Source organism: Rhinatrema bivittatum, chromosome 16 (assembly GCF_901001135.1).
Source record: "Rhinatrema bivittatum chromosome 16, aRhiBiv1.1, whole genome shotgun sequence".
Lineage (NCBI taxonomy): Eukaryota > Metazoa > Chordata > Amphibia > Gymnophiona > Rhinatrematidae > Rhinatrema > Rhinatrema bivittatum.
This window is the reverse complement of record NC_042630.1, coordinates 11,440,324-11,454,339: the sequence shown is the minus strand read 5'-3', so window position 1 is coordinate 11,454,339 and position 14,016 is coordinate 11,440,324. Positions and strand designations below refer to the sequence as shown.

The window sequence follows — 14,016 nt, the reverse complement described above, 5'->3', positions numbered from 1 at the left end:
TCAGAAGGCAGCAGGGTGTGACAAGCCCCAGTTTTGTGGATGGGAGAAATCAGGAGGCAGCAGGGTGTGATAGGCCCCAGTTTTGCGGATGGGAGAAGTCAGGAGGCAGCAGGGTGTGACAGCCCCCGTTTTGTGGATGGGAGAAATCAGGAGGCAGCAGGGTGTGACAAGCCCCAGTTTTGCGGATGGGAGAAGTCAGGAGGCAGCAGGGTGTGACAGCCCCCGTTTTGTGGATGGGAGAAATCAGGAGGCAGCAGGGTGTGACAAGCCCCAGTTTTGCGGATGGGAGAAGTCAGGAGGCAGCAGGGTGTGACAGCCCCCGTTTTGCGGATGGGAGGAGGCAGCAGGGTGTGACAGGCAGACTTGGATTTGTCAGTAGGTACACTAGGCCTGTGCCTAGGGCAGCAAAAATCGGGGGGGGGGGCACAGCAAGCTGGCTGGAGATTTATTGCTTCCCAGTTTGGCTGAATTTCTCTCTCTGCTTCCAGGCAGTGTAGTCAGATTTTTCCAGGTTTTACCACAGAATCTATGCCTGAGCTGCCGCACATGCCTCCTGCTCCCTATTGTCTGACCTTACCCCAGGAGTTGGAGGGGTGGAACAGGGGGCACAACAGCAGCAGCAGTACCTAGGGTTACAAACTCCTAAATCCATAACTCTGGTGACAGGCCCCAGTTTTTTTTTTGGATGGGGACAAGTCAGGAGGTAGCAGGGTAAAACAGGCCCCAGTTTTGTGAATGGGAAAAGGCAGGAGGCAGAAGGGTGCGACAGACCTTAATTTTGTGGATAGGGACAAGTCATGAGGAAGTAAGCTGAGTCTGTCACCAGTTCTCTGGATGGGGATGTCAGAAGGTAGCAGGATTGGTCAGACCCTAGTACTGGTAGACACTAACAGGCAAGGCAGGCAGATTGTGTCAGTGCATGTTGGCCCCTGTGATATTAATGAGGTCAAGGCAGGCAGATTGTGTCAGTGCATGTTGGCCCCTGTGATATTAATGAGGTCAAGGCAGGCAGATTGTGTCAGTGCATGTTGGCCCCTGTGATATTAATGAGGTCAAGGCAGGCAGATTGTGTCAGTGCATGTTGGCCCCTGTGATATTAATGAGGTCAAGGCAGGCAGATTGTGTCACTGCATGTTGGCCCCTGTGATATTAATGAGGTCAAGGCAGGCAGATTGTGTCACTGCATGTTGTCCCCTGTGATATTAGTGAGGTCAAGGCAGGCAGATTGTATCAGTGCATGTTGGCCCCTGGGATATTAGTGAGGTCAAGGCAGGCACAGTTGGGGACACAGCAGGACTCAGCATTTGTGCTTTCTGGCCCTGGGAATGGCCTTTTGGGCCTACGAGGCAGCAGCAGTGTGTTTTTTGAAGTATGGCCCATCTGGCAGGGCTGGGGACACAGCAGGACTCAGCATGGGTGTCTGGTGGCCCTGGGAATGGCTTTTCGGGCCTAGGAAGCAACAGCAATGTGTTTGTTAAAGTGTTTCCCAACTAGACGTGTCTGGGACACAGCAGGCAGATATAGTCAGTCAGTCAGTCAGTTACTGGATGTTGCTGGATGCAGGCCCCATTGCTGGCAGGCATAGCAGTGAGATAGGTGGAGCAGCCAGCTACAGGACCTTCAATTTCCTTTTACTCATCTTGCCACTCACATGGGAAATCTGGAAAGCCAAGCAAAGGCAGATTAATACTAGCTTCTCCATCAAGTGTGGTGACAACCTGAAACAATGAGGGCTTATGATGTCTTCTGTCATCGAAAACACTTTTCGCTGGGGACACTTGTTGGGCAAGACAGCGTGGAGCCATTCTCGTTAGGTCTAGCCAGATGCTGTACTTGTGGGACCAGCATGCCAGCTCATCTGCGTGCATGTCCTCGATAGTCTCTGAGAGATAGCGTGTCACTGAGGTTTGAGCTGCCATCTCCTTCGCTAGTTTCGGACGTGTGTCGTTCTTCCCAGCTGCTTTCGCCTGGGACAGAAGTGAGGATTGCTCCTTTTTTACTGTGCTGGAGGGAGTGCTGGGTGGCAATGACAGAAATGCTGCTCTGAGTTGCACTATTGTCTGACCTGAGCAATGATGGTGTTTCCTCCTGTGCTACATCCCTCCTCTGTCTCAGCCTCTGGCGCTCTAGTTGACAGACCCCCTCTCTCAGCATACTCTTCATATGTGTCAGATTGTTGGCCGGTAGTGCGAGTCTCCCTTTCACACGTGGATCACATAATGTAGCGAGCATGCACGTGGGGTTTCTGGTCAGAGGTCCCGGTCTCCCTGGCACCTGCTTTTCTAAGGACACCAAACAGCGCTGCACCTCGCCTCTCATTCCCTCTTCCTGTTTAAAGCCCTCCAACTTTTCTAACCAGATGTTTACTATTGGGATGACGTCTCCCAAAGTGGTGCTTGTGCACGGAGCAGCTCCTCTGTGACATCCTTAAAGGGCTTCAGGATTTTCACAAGCTTTCTCATGACTGACCAGTTATGATGCCCTAGGGGAGCCTGCACACCTATCTCCATTTCCCAAGACAGATCATGCAGGGGTATCTGCTGCTCCACTAGCCTCTGTAGCATCATGTAGGTTTGATTCCAGCAGGTAACCACTTCTATAATGAGACGCTTGTGAGGCATCTCTAATCCCTCCTGCTTTTCACGGGGAATGTCCCCCACCATCACACTTCGGTGAAAGCGCCCAACTATTTTTCTGCACTTCTCTAGTAAACTGCAGGTAGACATGATCTGGGTCCGTAGACCCCAGCCCCGGGGCCTCCTCCACTGCTAGGTGCAGGGTGTGAGCAAAGCAGCACACCCTGCTATTCCCCGTCAGATACTGACTTTACCATGTTAGAGCCATTGTCAGTAATAAAGGACCCTGCATTTACACTTCTAGCTCTCTGATCCATCTGCCAGCCTTCCAGCATTTCTCTAATATCTGTTAAAAAAATTGGCAGAAGTATGGGAACCGCCCGACAGGTGAGTGTGCAGCAAAGCCCACCTGCTTTCTATTGCTCTGGTTCCCTTGGATCGGCTGCCTGCCCCTAACCTCAGCCAGGTCCCACCGGTGTGCTGTCAGAGACAGGAAGAAGTGTGAGGCATTGGTGGATGTCTAGATCTCGCTTATGAAATGCACTCTGCTCTCCTGGGCCTTTGCCAGCAGTGCCTGTAGATGGCTACGGCAATTTCTGTACAAACTGGGGATGAATTTTCTGCTGAAAGTGAATCTAGAGGGCACTTTATAGTTTGGAGCTGAGAGCTGAGAGCTGCATCCTGAGACCCACATTCTCTACAACCTGCAGAGACTGATTGTTAAATCGATCATCTCACCAATAGTCCTAGTCACCACTTTGGATGCTGCCTTCCTTTTTTCCCACGACAGTGCCACCGAACACCACCCCATTTCTTCCATTGTGGACTATCACTTCTTAGCTATAACTGGGGACTGTTGCTGCCACCAGTCTGCCACCTCACTCGTAGAAGGAGCCAAAGTCTTGGAAGCAGCTTGAGGAACACTCGTAACCTTTTCAAATACTAGGGTCCTCTGTCTTGCAGAAGGGACCCTATGACTACTGCTACCACAATCCCCAGATGCATTCTGAAGGGGATGCTGCTTCTTCAGGTAATGCTCCATCCCAGAATTACTTAAGTGGCCCAGTTGCTTCCCTTGACTATCTTCTTTGCACAATAGTTACAAAGCACAAAGCGTGGGTCCTCTCTGATTTGAAAATGGCACCAGATCACAGATTTCTTTTGGGATCCCTTGCCTCTGTCTGCATCCTTGGGGGTGGATGATGCTGCTGACTCTGAAGTGGCGGTGCAGACAGATGGAGCCTGAGGAAATGGGACAGAGGATTCACTCATCCTCTCTTCCTGCACTGTCTCTCCTCTGTCAGTGAAGTGGAAGCTAGCATGGTACAGACTAAACTTCCTAATACTGGGTCTTTGTCTAATGCTTCTCTCATCTCTGCTTTAGGAAATCCTTTGAAGGGAGATTCTTCAAGCTCTGATTCAGAGGAAGAGGATTGCAAAACTGCTTTTATGGCCTCTGCTGCACTAAGGGATTGTGCTGCTGGTTCTTTAGGTTTCACCACTTGTACTTGTCCTTCCAAAGGCACTGATGGATGTACTCTGCAGCTGCTACTAAACCCTCTCTTTTCCCTCTCTCTAACACAACAGAATCTGGCTGAGGAAATGACATATCCTCCACAAATTTCAATTTGATTGTGGCTTGATATGCCTGCCTTCTGATGTTTTGATTTGAAAAAATCTCTCTTTATTTTGGTTGAGGGACTCACTGTTGTCTTGCTAACAAACCCCCTATCATCTACTGCAGGCATACCATGGCCTCTATTACCTTTGCCTGACATGATGGGATTTTATCTGCTGCAGAGCCTTACTGGGATTAAAATGATGGATAAATGTTTTAATCTTTATTTTTTTAAATGAAGTGGATGTGTGTGTGACATACTGATACTAGTTTGATGACAATGATCCGTCTTATGTAACATTGAACACACAGAGAGAATGCACTACAGTAAAACTATTTTAATATTTTGCTCTGCTGACTAGTGCACTGAACGCGCATGCATACCCACACACAGAAAAAGCTAAGCATGGTATCATGCACTACACTAGTAATAAATGCAGTAACAAACTAAAATAATCCACAAAATGGCTGACTGTACCTGTGGTGGTGACTGGCCCAAACTACTCTCTTTGTGGATGCACTGACTCTTATACACAGTACACATAGACCCAGACATAGAGTTAAAACAGCCTCTCTAGTAGTGCTGGTACTATACTGGTTGATACCGCAATAAGCTTAAAATTTAATAAGTTACTGCAAACACAGCCACTATCTGGCAGAAGCCTACCTTCCCCCAGGAAGGGAGAAGGAGATGTAAAAAAACTAACCATTCTCTAGGTCAGTGGCAGTGACAGTCAGTTGTTAAAAAAAAAAAGAAAACATTAAAAACTGTGCAAATTAACACAGTTTGACAGCAGCTAAATGTTTTTAAAAAGATGGAATGTTTCTAATGTTGAACAAGAGGACTGTTGCTATGGAAGACTGTAGTAACATACAGAATTCACACACAACAGCAAAACACTATGGGGTAGATTTTATAAAGTTGCGCAGGCGCGAACAAGAGTACATGGGATTTCAATAGATATGCGCATAGCCGTGCGTATCCATTAAAATCTGGGGTCGGCGCGCACAAGGCTGCCCAAAATCGGCAGCCTGCGCGCGCCGAGCCACGCAGCCTGCCTCCGTTCCCTCCGAGGCCGCTCCGAAATCAGAGCGGCCTCGGAGAGAAATTTCTTTCGTCCTCCCCCCACCTTCCCCTACCTAACCCACCCCCCCAGCCCTATCTATACCCCCCTACCTTTCTCGCAAAAGTTACACCTGCTCGAGGCAGGCTTAACATGCGCACGCCAGGCTGGCTGCCGGCGCACCATGTTCCGGTCCAGGGGCTGGTCTGGAGGCCACGGCCACACCCCCGGAATGCCCACGGGCCGGAACCACGCCCACGGCCCCGCCCCCGGATGACGCGCTGGCCGCGTCACGTCCCCCGACACCGTCCCGGGGCTTTGCGCAAACCGGAAGCCTATGCAAGATAGGCTCGGCGCACGCAGGGGGGGGGGTTTGGGGTAGGCTTTTGGGGGTTACGCGCGTAACCCTCTGAAAACCTACCCCATGTATCCTCCATGAGAGAGAGAGATCCAAATGAAAGCTGTATAGTCTAGGAATACTGTAAGAAGAATAGGCAAAGCAGTGATTTGCTGGTTTAGAAAAATGCTTCCCTCTGATATGTTCCCCTGACAACAGATCCCGGTTCATTTCAGACCTTACTCATGAGTCATAGGCATCAGGGCTGGTTGCTATGGAAACTCCCACATGACCTGCCTAGCCTCAGGCTCTATTTTTTGCCAATACAGCCAATGCTTTTCGATGTGAAATGTAAAGAAATGAAACATAAGAACATAAGAAGTTGCCATACTGGGTCAGACCAAGGGTCCATCAAGTCTAACATCCTGTTTACAACAGTAGCCAATCCAAGTCACAAGATCCTGGCAAGAGCCCAAACACTAAGTAGATCCCATACTACTGATGCCAGTAATAGCAGTGGCTATTCCTTAAATCAACTTGATTAACAGCAGTTTATGAACGTCTCCTCCAGGAACTTATCCAAACCTTTTTTAAACATAGCTAAACTAACTGCACTAACCACATCCTCTGGCAATGAATTCCAGAACTTTAATTGTGCATTGAGTGAAAAATATATATTTTTAATGTACTTCTTTCTAACTTCATGCAGTGCCTCCTATTCCTTATATTATCTGAAAGACAAAAACATCAATTCACATTTATCCATTCTAGTCCTTTCATGATTTTAAAGACCTCTATCATATCCCCTCTCAGCTGTCTCCAAGCTGAACAGTCCTAACCTCTTCAGCCTTTCCTTATAGGGGAGCTGTTCTATCCCCTTTATAATTTTGGTCACCATTCTCTGTACCTTCTCCAGTGCAACTATAATTTGTTTGAGAATTGCACACAGTATTCTAGGTGTGATCTCGCCATGGAGCGATACAGAGACATTATGACATTTTCCATTTTATTCACCATTCCCTTCCTAATAATGCTTAATATTCTGTTTGCTTTTTTGACTACTGCAGCACATTGATCTGACGATTTCAATGTATTATCCACAATGACGCATAGATCTTTTTCTTGGGTGGTAGCTCCTAATATAGAACCTAACATTGTGTAACTATAGCATGGGTTATTTTTCCCTATATGCAACACCTTGCACTTGTCCACATTAAATTTCATCTGCCATTTGGATGCCCAGTCTTCCAGTCTCACAAGGTCCTTCTGTAATTTATCACAATCCACTTGTGATTTAACTACTCTGATTAATTTTGTCATCTACAAATTTGATTCACAATGACATGTTTCATTAGTGGGACTGGCTCATTCATTTTTGGGGTCAAATGAACAAAACAAATACAACATATTTGTTGGGACTGGCCATTTGCTGTAAATGAATGTGCATCCCTAGTCTGGGCATGGAAGCAAGGTGACTGACACAAAAATCTCAAGGTGCAGGGTGGAATTTGGATTTTCTTATGAAATGGGCTTTCCAAATGAGACTGACATCACATTTAGCATATGGAAATGATTTCATACTGATAGGCACCGGGGTTTATAGTAATTTGTGAGAGTTGGGTTTTTTTATGGAAAAAAAATCCCCTATACTGTAGCTGAACTCTATCTGTTGCATTTCCTGATCTAATGGTTTTGCATGAGTTCCCTCTTACAACCCTTAACCTCTTATGACGTTCAGTTCAGGAAATGGTTGTCTTGCGCATCTTTTGTCTTGTGCCAGTATTTCTTCCTTTGAATGAGAGCTTTTCTTGGACAAAACCATCCCAGTGTAATTAACATCATCAGGGTAGGAGAACCAAGCTGTAATTTCCTTTTTCCAAAAATAACAACCATTACGTTGACCCAACATTACTTATTGATGAGAAAACATTTTTTACAAAAAAAAAAAAAGAAAAATTAATAAAAGAATTAAAATTAATAAAATTAAAATAAATAATCACATTGAAGGGGATTTATTGACCAATGTGCTTGATAGTGTGGTATACACTGGAAGCGTGCATTATATAGTGTGGTGGTCAGTTCTGTTGCCATCTACTATGTTGCTATGTTTTATTTGCCCAGTATTTGTGCATTCACCCAATCCAGTCAGTAGACACTCAGTCTTAACTCTACAGTACGCATTCATAGAAACATAGAACAGGATGACAAATAAAGATCATGTGGCCCATCTATCCTGCCCATCCACATCTCCATTCATTTATAATTTTCCATTCACATTCACATGCCAGGAACAAACTCACTCAACCTGCCCATATTCACTGACTGTCAATCTAGCCAGCTTTGATGTATCCACTAACACTCAACCATCTACTGCTCACCAGAGCACTTGACTGTTATTCACTATTTCAGTAGGGAAAATAAAAAAAATAAAGTTTTCTCAACTGGATTTACTTTTGAACATAACATTTTTTTAACTCTAAAGGGTAAGTGGTTTTGACTTGGGGTGCTATTACAGCTGATATAACACCATCTAAATGTTATAAGATAAGAGATTTTTTAACAGAGCTGTGCTGAGAAATCATAACATATAATTTTAAGCACACTAAGTTCTTTTCTATCCTAAATAGGCCTGTGAACAGGGAAGAAGAATATCAAATGTAATTATTGTTGTCTGTGAATTTCACATATAAAAATATCTTAAAAACACACAGAGAGAGATCCCCTCAAAACTGAAAAACAGTCTGTAGCTCTTTATAGAACTTTTGGTGAGATTGTTGCTTTCTTGCTTGGTTATTATTCTTAGTTCTCACTTTCGTTGGATTCCAGGGGGATCACCAAAGGTATCTTTTGTAGTATTATAATACCGTATATACCATTTTTAACCAGGCATGCAATATTTGAATTGATTTCAAACAGTGATAAAGTATATTGTTCTCCCATCTTCTGACACCATGTTGGTCTCCAGAGGTTTTTTATAAATTTCAGATAATAGCTCAGGCACCACATCAACGGACGAGGTCAATACTTGGCTCCTTTTCATAAGTAGCAGGCTTAACCCCAAAGCATGTATGGATTTGTAGTTCTGATTTTCTTAGGTCAGAGCATCCCAAATCTGTCCTGGGGATCCACCAGTCAGTGAGTTTTCAGGATATCCACAGTGAACAGGCATGAAAACAATCTGCATATACATTGTCTCCAATTTATCTCCTGCCTATTCATTGTGGTATCCTGAAAACCCATCTGGCTGCGGGGTCCCCAGCACAGGCTTGGGAAGCCCACTCTTAAGGAAAACAATGGCACAATCAGAACTAAAAGCAATGGATACATTCTGTTTGTATCCGAAGCCCTATTCTGTCTTTTAAAATGGAAATTCCAAAAAAATGGATGGGGTCTATAAAATTGTACCCGTATTCCAAAAATGTTGGAATATTGTTTTAGAATTTTTTATTTTCATTGAAAAAACTCACATTTCAGAATAAACACTACCCGTACTTAGTACTATCATCTGTGTATATATATTCATCTTAATTTTCTCTGGTTTTATTAGCACCAAAAAAGACGGTGGTCTCCAGAAGAAAAACTGCCCTGTCAGCATTTCTTCTCAGGGACCTTTTTACATCTTTGTTTCGTAAGGTGTAGATGAATGGATTGATCAGTGGAGTCACCATGGTATACAGCACAGAGGCCACTTTGTTGAAATCGAAGGCACTGGCTGTCGTCGGTCGGACATACACGAATATCATGGTCCCGTAATATACCAAAACCACAGTGATGTGTGAGGCGCAGGTTGAAAAGGCCTTTTCCCGGCCCAGGGAGGATGGGATTCTCACAATGGTGGCTATGATTTTAACGTAGGAAAGGACTGTGAGGAGGCAGCACATCAGTAAGATAGCAGACGCTAGCAGGAAAATCACAGTTTCAGTGAAAGAGGTGTCCGAGCAGGCCAGCCTTAAGAGCGGGGCAATGTCACAGAAGTAGTGCTTGATCTTGTTGGGGCCACAGAAACATAATCTGGAAATTAACAGGATTGACAGCAAAGTAGAGCTGAAGCCACCAAGCCATGAGCAAACGATGAGATTAGTGCAAACCCTGGCATTCATGAGCATGCCATAATGCAATGGATAACATATGGCCAAGTATCGGTCATACGCCATTATTGCCAGGAGGAAGCACTCTGTTGAACCAAAAGAACCAAAAAAATACAACTGTGCTATGCAAGCTGTGAAGGAAATAATTTTTCTTTCGGCCAGGATGTTGGCCAACATCTGGGGTACAGTGACAGATATATAGCAGATTTCCAGGCCAGCCAAGTTAATGAGGAAATAGTACATTGGCGTATGAAGGCAAGGGTCTACTTTTATTATTACCATAATGATAAGATTCCCCAAAACTGTGATGCTGTAGAGGACTACAAAAAATCCAAAAAACACACCTTGTAGCTCTGGAAGGTCCCAGAGTCCTAGAAGAATGAACTCGGTCACAGCCGTTTGATTTCCCTCGTTCATGTTCTATATCATTACCTGCAGAAAGAATTAATAGCGATTGCAATTAAGACAAAAGTTAAGTATGAAAAACGTGTAGCCAGTTCAATTACATTTTAGGACAATAAAATCAGTTTCACGATGTTTTGTTTTTTTAACTTGATTTACTCCACAACACTCATTCAGTCTTCCTTTATTAGATGTGGCTCATCCAGTGAAGTAGCTGAGCTTTAAATAAGTTTAAAGGAAGAAAGTAAAAGTCAGTGTCCTGGTTCTTTGATTTGTTATTTCGAAGGTGATCTCCCCAGAAAATGGGAGGGTGCTTTATGAATATTTATACAAAGCTGTGGAATTGCCATGGGACTGATGGACAGGCATGCCAGATGATGAGGTTTCCCATGAATTGGGGTGTGGGGGGAGGGAGTTCTGCTGGTTTTATGCAGCAGAAGTGTAAATCGTCATAGGTCATGTGGTCTGGCACATAGGTCACTGATGCGGAGCGACAACACGGCATATTTAATGATGTATATTTTAATTGCTGATTTATGATTTTATGTTTGATTCTGACCATGTTATTAAAGTTTTGGTTTTTTTTGTCTGATTAGATTTATAATATTTGCCATAACATGCTTTGAGTGATTTGTTTGTGAATATGTAAGAAAAATAAAGTATTATTATTACTACTACGATCATTGTGCTCTGGGAGAGGGGATGGAGAGCACCACACATGACCTCTAAGTACCCTCTGCTGGCCACTGTAAGCGACAGAGTGCTGGGCTGGATGGACTATTTGCTAAACTCAATGGAGGCAGCATAGTCCATGGGTGACCTCATATTATTTATTAATTTATTTGACCTATAACCCGCTTAGTTTATACAGTAACAGCCTAAGCAGGGTACAATGGAATTTAATACAGTGCACATCAGCATTCAAAGCGATACAATTATTTTAACCTAAGGCACGGAGCGGAAGTTCCTGCCCCATGGGAAGCTTGCTGGGCAGAATCTAAAAACATAAAAATGAACTGACCCTTCTCAAATAAAAAAGTTTTTTTTTTCTTTGTATTTTATTTACAGTTAGTTTTCAAAGAGAAACCGCACAGTCACCTCACACTACAAGTCCAGATCACTATTCATTTTACTATAGGACACAATATTATACTGGGGGAAGGAGGGTGAAGAATTAGCTGCCACTATGGAAAAGATAGTTTAGGAATATCCTGCCTCAGGCATACCAGACTCCAAACACAGAAAATACCTGTATCACTTTCAAACACTCTCTTTCAAAATACTGTGTGGCGCGCCAGGGATGCCTTCACACCTACTGATGCCCCCTGCTTCCATACCATGGCTTTCTTGCTTCAATATCTCATCTTACGCGGCTGCTCCATCAGGCATGAGAGTACATATCTCTGCCCTACTGAGACCCTTCTCTGCTTCTATCATCTCCCTCCTTTGCCTTTGCTCCCACCCTCGGTATCTGCCCCAAGCATGCGTGGATTCTCTCCCTGTCTGGTTTATTACCCCCTCTGTTGGGAGGCAATTTCAGGCACCTCCTACCCTCATAGTAAAGAAGCATTTCCCCCCATGCCTCTTCTGTGTTTCCTCTTTCCAACTTTTTATCATGATTTGGGCGATCAAAATGAGCAGCACAGAAACACTCACTTTTTTGCCTTCCAAAGTATTCAAGCATGGTTTTAGTGAAATATGAGAAACTCAGAAAGAGCTGTAAATCCTGAAGCCATAATCAAGAAGTACTGTATTAGCTTTTAAAAAATATATAGTCCCTGTTTTTCATGAATACTTAAGCACTGGTGTACTTCTTTTGTGTTCATTTTCAGTACGTCACAATGGTTAGTAATGAATTATTCTAGTATCCAGCCACTTTTTGGTTTCTTCTTCATCAGTGGGGCATGTGAATGTCTGCAGCCTTCCATCATGACATTCTTCTCATGTCAAAATCCAGGCAAAAGACAGCATGCCCATGTATTATATTTGCTCTGTCAGCCTGGTGGGTGTTTAGCTTTCTCCAAGGACTCTCGTTCACTCCAGTCTCATTAGCACCAATTTAGCAATCCATCCCATCGGGAGTTCTGTCGGAATAAAAGGCCAGATTAAGAAACCCAAAGCCCGGGGGAGCTATTCTCAAGCCCCCCCCCCCCCCCCCCCCGTTCCTTTTTATGAACTCTGATAAAATTATAGAAACGCACTACCACATCAGGCAGTAGCCAGATAAAGAAGAATACTGAGGGGATTTCAGAATTGCTAACATTCTCTGCACCACTGACCTGCAACTATTTGCACATTAGGAGTAGGATAACCACTACAGCGCCAGGAAATTGCATCTATAGGCTTATGGTTTCTGCAGTTCTCAAGAAGACTATAAATACAATCAGAACTGGCTTAGCAATATGGTCGCTTTAATTATGGTACTTTTTACTTTTGAAAGGGTCAGCTAAAGTCATCATGTTCCACTATATTTAGCATTTCAAAAGCATTTGTCTAAAAGTTATAGTTTCCTATAAGTTGTTCTCACAAGGCTTATGGCTATGCTTTCAGCCACTTCTAAGACTGGAGTGGAGATCTGTCAAACTCTCCACACCAACCCAAAAGACTGCACTGGACAGGCAACAAAATGCCTTTGGGAAGACAAGATAAATCAACGGCTTTTATTTCAGATCATAGAAACACTGTCCAAGATCAAAGAGATGACCTTAGTTTGGCTTGACCTAATTCGTTAATCCTATCGCCACTGTACTTCTTTACAAGGAAGCCGACTTTCCCTTGGCATAAGTAGGTTTTCAGGATATGCATCATTCAGTGCTTCAGGATATGGTTTCAACCCCTCAGATACAATGAATCTCTCTTATCACTATTCGCAGCACTCTGCAATGTTCCCAAGATACATAGGGAAAAGTATCTTAGTAATGACCATTCCATATCAAATCAAGTTTTCTTCAGAATTAGTCATCTTGAACGTGTCTAGGCTGGTCCTTTTCTGCCTTCCCTGAAGCACTGAGAGCAAAACAAATAACATGATGCATGTTTCACCCGATGGTTTATGTTAACAATCATGTGGCAGATGACATCATATTCAGAGCGTAAATTCGTATAATAATGATGCACGCTCTACCTATGAAGCATAACTTATGGCAGGGGTGGCCAATTCCAGTCCTCAAAAAACAAAAACAAGCCTGGTTTTCAAGATATCCCTAATGAATATGGATGAGATAGATTTGCATGCACTGCCTCCATTGTATGCAGATATATTCCATGCATTTTCATTATGGATTTCCTGAAAACAAGGCCTGTTTGTGGTGCTTGAGGACCAGAGTTAACCACCCCTGGCCTATGGCATGTTTGTCCTGCACCATACTGTACCCAAGTCAAGGTCTGCACCCACAATCTGTACAATCCTATGCACATATCACTGACCCCCTTCCTGGGTATATGCCCTATATAATACCATGCATAGGTAACGGTGACCTGCCAGGATCTATGACCTCGACCATGCCCTACTCAAGTCACTGAGCACTGGCTGGGTATGAGGCCTGTATCATTCTGCATTTATGACATTGGCTATAAACTCTGTGACTGGTGGAACTATGCCATGCCTGGATCTCTGCCCTTTTCTATACTTGCATCTACATCACTGAATTCTGTTTGAGTCTGTGTACTGAACCATGCTATATCCAAGACACTTGAGCTTTGCTTCAGTATGAGTCAAAAAGTCCTACTTGTTCAGTCATAAAATACTGATCTTATGTCACTTTGGCATGATTAGGTATCTGCCATGTACTATGATGTGCCCATGTCAATGAACATGGCCTTTTGTGTATGAGTCCTGTGCTGTGCTGTACTCATCTAATGGAGTGCTGGGGAGTTTGCACTCTGAGTTTATGCACTGTACCATTTATTTATTTATAACTTTTATATACCG

The 14,016-nt window shown here is 44.0% G+C and overlaps 1 protein-coding gene across 1 annotated transcript; it reads right to left on the bottom strand.

The window, feature by feature from the left end:
• Nucleotides 1–9,119: 9,119 nt before the first annotated feature.
• LOC115077268 (olfactory receptor 6N1-like) lies at nucleotides 9,120–10,100 on the bottom strand. The gene has a single exon (XM_029579553.1). It carries the CDS (start codon nucleotides 10,098–10,100, stop codon nucleotides 9,120–9,122), a length of 981 nt encoding a protein of 326 aa, XP_029435413.1.
• Between the last annotated feature and the right edge of the window lie 3,916 nt (nucleotides 10,101–14,016).